At 28.5% G+C, this 13,247-nt stretch overlaps 1 protein-coding gene across 1 annotated transcript; it reads right to left on the minus strand.

Annotated features, from left to right (window-relative positions):
* Positions 1 to 9,078: 9,078 nt before the first annotated feature.
* On the minus strand, positions 9,079 to 9,465 carry LOC121129422 (cuticle protein 7). Its single transcript, XM_040725144.1, has one exon. It carries the CDS (start codon positions 9,463 to 9,465, stop codon positions 9,079 to 9,081), a length of 387 nt encoding a protein of 128 aa, XP_040581078.1.
* Between the last annotated feature and the right edge of the window lie 3,782 nt (positions 9,466 to 13,247).

Below are 13,247 nucleotides of genomic sequence, written 5' to 3' on the forward strand. Positions count from 1 at the left end.
AAATGAATAGGTATTTTATAATGAAGAGTGTTGGTATTTTAAAAACAATTATAAATTGCATTCGGTACTTTTGTAGAAGTTTATTCTATACTCCAAAGTTATAAAACGTAAGTAATGACATCCTATTTTGTGTTGTTTGTTCAATATATTTCGTTTGGGATTCGTGTAAAATTAGTTAATTATGCCCTTTTAATTAATTTAAGATATTTGAATGGTAAAAATATGACGATTTAACAATGGGTGAGGTATGTACAAAAGATAATTGCGACGGGCACCATAAAATATTTATTAATAAATAATTCGACTTTTTTATCACATTCAATGCAGAGCAATTTTTTCTCAATCAACTTATGTTATAAAAAATACAATATTGGCTCAATAAATTGTATCCATATTTTGTTGAATTACTTACTATTTTTTAAATGACCTATTATTAAAATAAAGAAAATATTTTTCCTACTTAAATAGACTTTATATTAATTTTTTCTTAGAAACATACTTATATAGGATAAATTAATTATTTTCGGGCACACCAAAGAAATGCTTAATGTTCATATACTTCATATATATATATCGTACGTTATAATAGAGATTTTTTTAAATAAACAAATTGATAAATATGTTAGTAAGAAGTTTTATATCAAAATATTTTCATTAAAATATCGAATGAAAAGGTTATTTAAGATTTAAAAACACTATCAAAAAATGCTTAAAATTCATAAATTTGTACAAGTTTCAAATATAAATTTAAATTTTGGACATTATTTGAATCATTTTCTTAATTTTAGACACCATGAAATAGCAAAAATATACGAGCTCAATATTAATGGGATTGCAAATGCTGTTTGAATATTTTATCTCTTGGGCAAATAAAATTCAAAATACAACGTACCTGGTCTTGTACCCATGGGAATCATTGATTATTTGGCAATCCTTGAGATAAAGGATCTCATGTTTTTTTCTGAAAACGAATAGAGGGAGAAACATACACACAGTATAGAAATTAGAAAAAGAGGAATCCTCCCTTCTCCTTTTGTCGTATTAACATAATTCTGTGTTTCCAGCTCCGTCTTGGGAAATAATATAATGCCCCCAGTTCTGCGATATGATACCATTTATTCCATGGATACATCCAATATCCAATTCAATGTTAAATTTATACTTGGATTCTAACTCTAGCCAGGTATGTATGGAGTCTTTCGGAGTCCGAGTCGCTTCACTTCAACTCTGGAACCTCAGAAATAATCAACTTTGCAAAGATGTGCTATAATTCTCGTGTCTTGTTTGTTCCTATCGTCAACTCCAGAAAGGTAAATCTTCATTTCTAATAAGATCCTATATTTCATTATACTCTACCATATCAAAATATATATTATCGTCATGATGTGTTGGATCCATTATGAAGTGGAATTGTCTCCAATTCTAAATCCTCTTTGTTGAGAAAGTCTTCATTTACTAGCTTGGAAGATTCATGTTCAGTTCATTAATAAGCAAGGAAGTAAATGGACTACCTCCCAATTCGATAACTCTAATATATTTAAGAATACATAACGAAGTTGAGCTCTTACAGGATTAAGGAACTAATAAAATACAATTTGCCACTCTGTTAATGCTAAATTCAGTTTCTCATTGATTCAAGGATTAAGGATTGTTTTCATATTGTCTAATTTATTGTTTTATTAATCAATACAATTATAAAATATAATTCATAAAGGAATTAATTTGAGTTCTTAATTGACTAATTAGTTGGAATATATCGCTTTGAAATGGTAATAAACCGTTTGGCAAGGTGAAGCATAATATTAGCTACAGATTCTTCTGTCGTCTTCTCATATTCTCTCCTCAATAGTACGTATTCAGCTAAAGGACTTCAAGATTCAACTCCCCACAATGGCAATGGTTCAAGTGGAATAGGCGTATTAATCCAGTTAGTTTTAATGTTGGTATGAGCACCTGTTAGGGGGCCTTGACAATCATTTAGGAGTGAAGCGACTCGAAATTTGAGAGACTCGCAACGGTCCTTGGACAGTTCTAATTCAGAGAGCGATTTAACCGTGAATTAAATATGTAATGAAGGTATCTATGGGATAAATGACATTATCTTGCCAAAGTGGATTCGTTATATTCCTTCCCGAGACGGAGTTGGATGCACGGATATAAACGTAATCTTTTTTATTCATTATTAATATGATTGATGTGAGGGAGTGGAATGTACATTACGTCTCTTCCTCCTTTTCTTCTTTCTAATCAATAGCTATTTGAATGATTTTCTTTTCGGTATTTAGGTATTTATTTGGCTATTTAGTGAGCTTTTTGTTATTTTATTCAATTAAAAACATTGTTTGATAATATGAATTTGTCAATTATTTGGTTCATATTATCAGACAACGATTATTTCGCTAATAGCTTGACAAAAATCCAGCAAATAAATAAAATATTATTGTCAAAACTTATATTGAACTCGAACATGGCAATTTTGTTATAATATAAGCAAATGTATGGGAAATATCTTTATATTATCACACACCATAAAATATAGAAGTGTTGAATTATAATTACAAGTAATTAGAAACTCGAACTTTAAACTTTTTTCTCAAAAACTATAATATCAATCGATTCAAAATTTTACGGGATTATTTAAAAATGTGAGATGATTACATAACAATCTTTTTCGATATTCTTGGTTGAAGTACTCAAGAGTTGTTGCGAATTTACCGTTAAGTATCTGACAATTTGAAAAGTCCGACAATGCGTAACATACCCTACATAATAGTTCTATTTTATAAAATTCAACCAGCGTAGGGTCTTCTCAAGGGCTGGGACTGTGGCCCACCCACCCTGGGGCAAAATCATTACTTTCTATTATTTTACTTTTTATGATTTCTTTCTTGGAATCTCGTTTTCCCGAAATTCTTCGTGGCTATACAGATACCAGACTTTCCCGGACATTGTTTCTTATTACCCATTTTATTATTTCATTATAGAAAGTATATATATATTTATATAATTCAAAAAAATAATCTTTAAATTCGTATTGACAAATGCTTTGATTTAATTTTTTTGCAATTTATGCATGCCAAGTTATTCAGTATATTTAGCTATAATAGACTATGTCCATGGAAGCATTCAAAATTTTCGAATTATAGAACTTTACATTAGTAACAACCTTGTATGTTTTTAGTGTTTTTTATACATCCTATATACAAAACATCCACATATTCATAAACCCGTTGGCTGATTTAAATAAAGTTGATTTAATTCATGATTAAATTATTTCATTTTTTTTCAATCATTGATATATTTCAGCTTTATATATTTTTTCTCTTGAATGCAAATTAACCGTGAATTATATAAAATATACAATTTTTTAATCGATTAAATTTGACTTTTACTTCCATTTCGACTTCACATATCTTCATAAGAATGGACTAGTTATCTATATATTAAGCAAGACAATCTGACAGTGTGCCATATCGTTTTTCTTAGTTTATGATGAGAAATTGATCAACTTGTTCCAGCATACTGATTATTCTGAAAATATTTATGGATATTGGCTACCTTACCTTTAACACCTTCAAAATAGAGGTCAGTACCTTAAAGATTTAATAATTGAGCTGTGTATCCATTTCAAAACTATACTCCGTAGCTCTAGGTTACTGTCTTTGGATTTTGCAAAGAATCCTTTTCCAAATGTTGTTGGTAATTTTTGAAATAGTTCCAAGGATGATCATTTTTTGTACCAGGTCTAAAATCCGAAGACATCCTTAATTAGTCAATGTAAAATTACAACTAGATATTCAAGGAAAAAATACTGCGTAGTATGTACGATAAAAACTACACAGTATATTGGTTCATAATGATGTCTCATGTATATTGTCTTAACTGTCAACAAAAGATAAAAAGTACAGAAATATAATAATATTTTATAAATTTAGCTATTACTTTTCTACTTTTATGCAAAATACTTCATTTCACTACTTCATATCCGACTCCACGCATTGGATTTATGAATGACTTATAATTTTGCAAACATTTTTTTCCATTAGTTATTTATTGACAATTTATATTAATTAAAAAATTAATGAAAATCACGTGATATATAAAATTTAAACATAAATATAATTGAATTGAGTTGAAAATTTGGGATTATGCTCATATCAAAAATGAAGTCTAAATATTCTTATTTTTCATTTCTTGACTCAGACCTGTAAATAATTTTGTAACGCCATGACCCTCCATGATAAATAATATTCAAAACGAATCTTCTCACAATTATATTTTTTTGCCCTATTACTTTTGTTAAAAACTTAATTATTTAAGATAGCTACTTGAAAATATGGAAATTCCTTACAACTTGATCCATTGTTATTAGGACCTATGATTATTGTGATTAAAAAAAATCCTATTTTTTTTAATTTTTCTCAAGAAGTAAAAAAAAAAAAACAATCACAAAACTGAACAGCGGTAGTACCTGTCTTTGTCAGGAGTAACTATAGGACAAACTTCGCTCCAATTACGCACAGCTTTTCTACCCAAGAGAGCCTCAGTGTTACTTTTTGTTTTTCATGAGCACACTCTCACGTAACTACTCAATACTTATATCAATTCATTTGTCCTCTGCAATAAAGAATAAATGAATAATAATTTTAGAAAAAACAATTAATATGATAGAATGACTGATGAAAACTTTAGTCTTTTGAGCGTTCACATACCCAACAGTTGGTATGATGCAACAAATTGAAATTTCTAGTCAGCCTGATTACATAAAGGTCTTACCTTGTATTTTTATTAACCTTGAATACATACAAAAATCTTGTGATAGTTTTTTCATTTTTACATGCCATCATTTATATTTTATAAAAATCTTACAATTTACCGTAAATCCACTTGAATTATGACATACATCAGGGGGAACTAACGTAAAAAAAAAGAAATATTGTTCTTTGTATACATGTACAGCTATGATATAAAAAAAATAAACATAAAGTCCACTCCGTATTGATCAATGATTGGCGTATATGCAGGAATTACAACGATGTCGATCCATCATTCTACGCTTGACCTAACAATGATTTACACTAATTAGTACAAAATTTATATTTTTTACAACTTTATTTTTGTTATTTCTTAGCACCATTTTTAAGCATGTTCATCCTTAAATATAAAAGGTAAATATTTAAAATCACTTTAATACTTTAAACAGTTATAATGACGCAAAGATTAGAAATTAAATAAATACAGATAAATTATAAATATCGTGTGAAGTTTTAAATACACTAAAACCAGTTAATTCACAAAACTCAATGTGTATTTTTTGAGGATCAAACCGAAGAATATTACACCCATCCCTGTTTTGGTTTCTCACCATTTGATTGCCAACAATCAATAGGTTATCATTAAGTAATGCCATATTTTTTGTGGGTTTGCACTTTTAATTTACATGCCTAGATGGATGGAGTAGGCTACAGAAGTAATTGCACCTTCCAACAAGACGGTAAACTGGCCCATAAAGCCATAAAAATACAGGATATCATGGCCACAAAATGTTCTAACTTTTTGGAGCCCGTATTTTTGGCCTGCAGACAGCCCAGACCTGAAAATATGCTATTTATATCTCTAGGAGAAGGTTAAGCGTGAGTTCTCTGTATCATTCATTTGTGGATACCATGAAGAAGTTCATTACGTGAAATATTCCAAAAGTTCCAAAATTTAACAACGCAGAATACACAACACAACAATAAAATACAAATGAGAGTATCATTTATTAGAATTTATAAATAAAATATAATAAGTCTAATTTCTTAAGCAGGGTATGGGGTATATTTGGGATATGGAGCGGGAGCAGGAGCAGGAGCATCCTCAAATTGAACATCTGCAACGAATCCACTGTCTCCTTCAACGGTGTAAGTGACAATCTTCATGCGACCATCGGGAAGAACAACCTTGTAAGATCCAGAAACGACACCGTTTTCAGCGACTTCGTCAGCAGACATGTTTACTCCAGATTCATCATCAACAACACCATAGTTGTAACCATAGCTTACTGGTGCTGGTGGAGGAGGTGGGGGAGGAGGATAAGGAGAGTAGGAAGGAGGAGGATTTGGGGCACTGGCGACCAATTCAATGTTGACGGCAAGGCAAGCAATGAGGATTTTGGCAAACATGTTTCTTGTTGATGTCTAGAAATGAATCTGTGGTCAAAATATGGTTTTTCTCTTCTTTTTATATTATTTTTAAATCAGTCCTATTCTTTGTAACACCTGACAACAACTTGGGCGTGCGTTGTAATATGTTCTTCCGTATATCTAAATAATGAGAAATTATCCTATGTAAAAATATTAATAGTGTTAAATATATTCTATTTAATTACTTGCTGAGTATATTGTCACCTTTCAAAACTTTATCAATAAATTTGGAGTCAATTTAAGCATTTTTATAGAAGTACAATCCTAAAATTAATATTTTTTACATGTACATTTTAATAACTATATATTATCTATATACGTGAACAGAGTACATAAATCTTTACTTTCAGTTATTTATATAGCTCAAAAGACATTTTTTAAACGAATGTAAAAAAAACAAGCCTTCAGTGTTGATATACCACTCACTTTGCATGGTTGACATCTAAGGAAATTTTAAATATCCAAGTAACATTCAGTAATTAGGGACATCTGGAGAGAAGGCAGCACAAAGGTGCTGTATGAATGTACAAGGTAGGGGATTGTATATCAAGAACAAACTTCAATATCGAGGCAACCCTGATATCTATGTTGTTAAAAATGTGATTATCAAATTTTGCTGACAAGCTTGTTTTTGAAAAATACAAGATACTCCAGAATTTTTTTGAATATGAACAACGTGCGGTCATTATTGTGTGCATCCGTGCCATGTCTATGGGTATTGGTTTAGTTTATTATTGTTTATAAATGACGTCATTTGTCATCATTAAAAAATAATTGATGAATTGGGTCAACAAGAACAAAAATGATGTTTCGAAATTAAGACATTATTTCAGTCAGTTTTCTTTTCCCATAAAGTATTTTTAAGAAGGTAAGTGAAAAATATTTTGTTTTTCTATTTAATGAATTACAATTTGTAATCAACTTGTTAAGATAAATCAATTAATATATGGGAACAATTTGAATTAATGATGATTTTTTGAAGCGCAACTGTAAAGTTATAAATGTTTTTAGCCGTACTAATTTATTTTTCCCACTTATGAGTTGCTTTCATGATATGACAAAAGAAGTCTAGTATTCATTTTTCTGAAATTATATTTCAATGTTTGAACTTTAGGAATAAAACTTTTTCCCCCTCAATCTGGCCTCCTCCAGACCTGACTTCGATCCCAGGGTCTTTGCCGTTTTAAATGTCTTGCTGAATAATATATGTCGCACATTTGATCCAGAAGTGGATTAACTTAGAGCTGACATCATGATAGTGTGAAAAACCATGGGCATCACCTTCAATGTCTAAAGCTGCCAATCTATTTGCCAGAGTATAAACTAAAAAATTGATAGGGTAGAGAAATTCCAAGAACATAGTAGAATTTAACAGATTTTGTATTGAATAATAAAAAAAACTACTAAAAATATTTGGCAATGGACTTTTTGAGAATTAAAAATAATTTGAGGATAAAGACCAAATTGAATTTATCAATTCAATAATCGAATATTTTGCATTTAGCTTCCGTTAACAATAGAACGACGGATAGTAACAGCCCCTCTTAAACGACGGTGGATATCAAAAATGATACCTATATATTTTTTAATATTTTTGTCTGTAAAGATGTTAAGTTTTGCAAATTATAATGGACCTTGTACTTCCTTCAAAATGTTATCTTGTTCATAAGGTACAGAATTCTCTCTAATTCTTATTTTTGCTATATCGTGTTATCTTTGCCGACAAGCATAATAAGTTGGTTGATTTATTCTTATTAGATTGCGGGAATTGATTCACTTGATTACTTCATGAAATTTCTTGAAATGTTAAATATAATGTTCAATGAGATGTCCATATATAAATATGATATCTTGCAAAACTAATAATGGTTTTCAACAAAATTCCTCAACGTCGACTTGTTAAAAGATTTTGATTGATATGGTTGGACACATTATTAATCTTTTTCCAATTTGAAATAATCACCTTCAGAATGGGAGTATTAATTAAAGTAGACAATGACTATTTTTTCTTGTCCTTACACAATAACAGATGGTATCAGAATTTCTTGTATACCAAAAATTCTATGTTTTTGTTTAAATAATGAAGGTACACCATTTCTTTCTAAAGTTGTCCATTCATGTCTGACGTTATTTGAGCCTTTTCATACACAATCGTAGGACAAAATTATTATTTAAAATGATCTTTAATAATATGAACTAGGATAATTCATCCAATTTTGCACAAATATAACCGAGAAGTTTCTCACAATATTTCATTGAAACCCAAATCAGTAGAAAAAAAATAAATTTTGGAGCTATTTTTATGTCATATTGTTGTTTTATCCGAAAAAAATTATTTATAACATCTTAATGGTAGTATATTTCTACTCTATCAATTTTGACTATTTAGAACAATTGAAAACTTAACATTTCGTTAAAAAAAAGCTATGTTATACAGCCAATTATTAAATTAAAATGCTTCCGTAATTTATAACGTTTAATTTTTGGAGTTTCTTGTTTACCCAGTTCACTAAACGCGATGTTTACTAAGGGAGGTTTAATTCACTATAAATTTCAATTCCAATGCTTCATAAAATACTTTAACTATTTTGTTGCTTCCATAATCAAATACCAAAGTTTTTGCAATTAGTTCATCTATAAGAATATGATATAAGTTTTTGATTGACAGTGAACTGGGATCAATGATTTTAATTCTAATAAATGGAATATTTTACAATGAGGTGTCATGTTTAAACAACAAATACTAATGTATGTATGTGATCTACTCTACACACAGATAAAGGCCCTTATATGCATTGATTAAATAATAAGAAAAATTAAAACACCAATGAGTTGAATAAGTAAATAAACAATTTATTAATTAATAAATTAACTAAAAAGAGCAATAAACTTCTTAGGCCTTGTATGGAACATACTTAGGATAAGGAGCAGGGGCAGGAGCAGCCTCGAATTGAACATCAGCAACGAATCCACTGTCTCCTTCAACAGTATAAGTGACAGTCTTGATGCGACCATCGGGGAGAGTAACCTTGTAGGATCCGGAAACAGCTCCGTATTCAGCCTTCTCGTCAGCAGCAATGTCTACTCCAGATTCGGCATCAACAACAGCGTATTTAAAGCCATATGGAGGAATAGATGCTGGTGGGGGTGGTGGAGGAGGAGGGTAAGGCTTATATGCTGGTGGAGGAGAAGAGTATGGACTGTAGACTGGAGCTGGAGGTGGAGGATTAGCCAAGACACAGGTGAAGGCAACACAGGCAATAAGAATCTTTCCAATCATTTTGTTTGTTGATGTTTATCCAATGGAGAACTGATACTTTATTTCTTGTATAAACCTACTTATATACTTCCATTATTGTTGGTCGCTTCTACACTACACAGTAGGAATGGGTGTGTCATGTCATATATTATCAATAACCAGAAGTATTCCTTATGAAGTGTTTATAAAAAAGAGATTATTTGAAATAAGTAAATGTGCAAGGATTTTAGAAAAATAAAATACAACAAAGAGATTCTTTTATCAATTTTTTTTTTTTTTTTTGATCTGAACTATTGAAATTATTTATTTTTTGAAAATATGGTTATAAAGTTTTTATAGAGATCTTAACAAAAAATATTTTTGTATTATATCATGATGTGTTAAATTGCAGATTATAGTAATTAGTACTACTTCGATAGTAAACGTTGAGAAATTGGTTTTTGCTTTATCAAAGTTTATAAATAAAAATTATTTTTATTTTTAAAATAACATATATTATTGCAAAATGTAAATGACTATCAAACTTTGTGATCCAATATATTTAAAAAAATACAAATGAATAAGGTTCAATGAAAATCCACACCATTTTTAATATATACATATATATATCATTAACTAAAATCTTACTAATAAATAAACTTAAACTCGCTAGCAATATTAAAGAATACAAACTCATGAGAAGTATTCAATTCATTTTCTTTAAGTTAAAAAAGACACAATTCATATTTGATAAGGAATTTCCAACACTTTTAAGGGAGAGTTATTATTTAACTTTAATTAGGGTAAATAACATCCAAAGATTTGATCCCAAAAAAAAAAAATTGTGATCTTAAAATCGAAAATATTTTTTTTTCTATTGTTCCATAATTGGCAGATGGAGTTGGACTGATTAAGTATAAGTTAAAGTTATTGTTTTACAATTTGTCCACCTGACCTAGGAATTATCTTTGAAGTCCATATGCATAAAGTATATTTTCTTTTATGGGAACAATCGAGTTTCAAACCAACACTCATTGAATGCGACAAAATAATTGTTACGGAGCATGTTTCCCATCGAGCTACGTCGTTCTATAAATAGCAGATTAAAAACTTATATTAAATTATGACAGCTACTTAAAAAAAAAAAAAAAACGAGTATCATAATATGATATATTTTTTTAATAAAGAGTAAGACCTTATTTTTGAAGTATCAATAAATATTTTAAAAATTTGTTAATAAGTCAGAAACTAATGAAACAATAATTTTAGAAAAAAAAGCAAAATAGAAGAAGAATTGATATACTAAAAATTTAGAAAAACAATGATACAAACAGATATTGCAATGATATTTAAGTCTTCTGAGCGTATTAAAAAATGCTAAAATTAATGATTTCATGAAACTATCAAGAATTATATTTACTAAAATTACAAATATATAAAAAATTTAAGTGAAAAAAAAGGTATTAGTTCAAAATACAAATTACAAAACAAAACCTCTGCATTTTTTTTGTGTTATTTTTTTTCTTTAGGTTATCACAATGATTTTATGTTATTATTCCCCTAGAAAGATGTAAATAGTGGAAAGAAGAATAAAATATCGATTGTTGGTATATGTTTCCAAAATTATTGTGAAAAAATAAGATAACGCTTTTAAATACAAAAAATTAACTTTCTTTTTTAAAAAAAAAAAACCAAAAAAACAAACATGATTAATCATTTTGTTCTTGCGTGGTTTAAAATAAATCAAGTACAGATTTTATTATAGATTTCTTATCAAATATATACAAATAAATAAATTATTTTAATATTATAAATTATATGATAAAACAAAATTATTTAAATTATCAGTAGTACCATATTCATTTTCTATTTTTTTACACATGCAAAATGCATACAATTTCCAACTTTAATTATTATTTTCATCCCTAAAACGATTAGGATAACCGCTTCGCTCAATTTATTTTGCGTAAAGCCCCGAGTTAGCTAAGGTATTCCTTGTAAATTGTTCCATTTACATTTGTAAATATATAACTCCTATTACCTCTTAAAAATAGGTACTTTAAAAATCGGTGGCTATCTTCATTAATGAATAAAACAAGTCAAGTATGTATGTAGGGAATTAAAAAAACCCAAAGATGAACATGGCAATCCTGTCAAAATAAAGTTTTGGACAAAAAATCTTAGCTGTCATGACGTTGTAGTAAATCCTTATCTACGCCGTATATATAGGGGGGAATTTATCCGCCGTCAATCCTCAATTTTACTCCAAGTCTAACAAAGTTTCACAATTAAAATTCTTACCCTCATTTTTAGTCTCCTTTTTTTCCTTCGCTCACCTACAAGTTATTAATATACACTTAGATGTTTTCTTCTCAATAATAATGATAACAGCTTCAGAAAAAAAATCATATTGTGTATTGAACAACAAGATGTTGTTCATTGTTGTTAGAACTTATTGGATACAACTTTAGCCTTCTTTTAAGTAACTCTTTATTTATCTACATCTTTATAAGTGGTTGTACTTTTAGTTTCATAATCATATAAAATTTGTAAATATGATTCTTTGCACAAATTTTAAATTATATTATAAGTCTTGGAAAAAAAAATATTCAAGTGTGGACCGTTGAACTGTCATTAGGTAAAGTTTTTGGTTATGGCAAAACATTTTTTTCTTATTATCTAAAACTTATAACCCTCTTTTTTCTTAAATCTGCAAAGATACATACAAATATGTCACTTGAGTATTTCTTTAAACATGATGGTCTTTATATTTTGTTTAATATAAAGTAGTAATTTGTTAGTCACAAATTTTTTTTTAGTAAAATATTACTTTAAGGTTACCATGACGTCAGATACATTTTAATAAAGCCATCACTGTGAAAAATAATGGATTAATTTGGACTAAATTTATTAAATGACATATATGTTCAAATTAAAAAAAAAGATGATCAATTAAAGAAAATACAATCAAAAATAAGATGAATGATGACATTACTTTAATTGTATTATCTTCCTACGAATACCACCAAATAAATGATACATACTTCCGTTGCTAGCGTAATATCTTCATTAATATATTAAATAAGTACATTTTTACTTAACAAGTTAATGTTACAATATCAATGGTATTAGAAGCAAACTGGTTTTATAAAATAATTGAAGTTAATGAGAATAATCCTTTAATGGTGTAGTTTTCAACTAAAAAAGTAATAAATTATAAAAACCATTTGTTTATATCTTTGACGAATCAATGGGAATATTTCCGTATAAATGAATCTCTCACTGAAATAATTTTAAATATAAGTATTTATGTGATCGCTAATATGATAAAAGTGAAAGTTTAAAATATATTTGTATAAAAATAACCACATGAAAAATAAATATAATAGAGCTTGTAAAAAATTACTTGCATGTAAGTTTTTTGTAAATGGCAATTCGAACATATAATTTAATTTTTATAATCGTAACCTGTTGGATATTTTTTCATTCTCGATGAGAGAATATTCATGACTAAAGTAATCACTAATGTGTGTGCCCATGAATGACGCATAGAAACACTGATAATAAATTTAGGTTTAAACTCACAAATTGTCTATTTAACTTTGATGAAGGATTAAGGAGTATCTTTTTTAAATATTTTATTGAAAAAACGCTATCAAAGGCTCAAGATCCCACCCATCGAAGACGTGATAAATAGCTTCAATGGTTGTCTGAAAAACACATTCATGAATTTGAAGGAAACTTGTTTCAGTAAAGAATGTATGACATCGTTCCAGTTCGTGAATAAATTGAATAAAACACCGGAGGAAATACTTTACTTGTTC

Source organism: Lepeophtheirus salmonis, chromosome 14 (genome assembly GCF_016086655.4).
Source record: "Lepeophtheirus salmonis chromosome 14, UVic_Lsal_1.4, whole genome shotgun sequence".
Classification (NCBI taxonomy): domain Eukaryota; kingdom Metazoa; phylum Arthropoda; class Copepoda; order Siphonostomatoida; family Caligidae; genus Lepeophtheirus; species Lepeophtheirus salmonis.

What these genes read in the sequence shown, in the direction of transcription:
- LOC121129422 (XM_040725144.1), bottom strand. Translation starts at nt 9,465, where the DNA reads ATGATTGGAAAGATTCTTATTGCCTGTGTTGCCTTCACCTGTGTCTTG.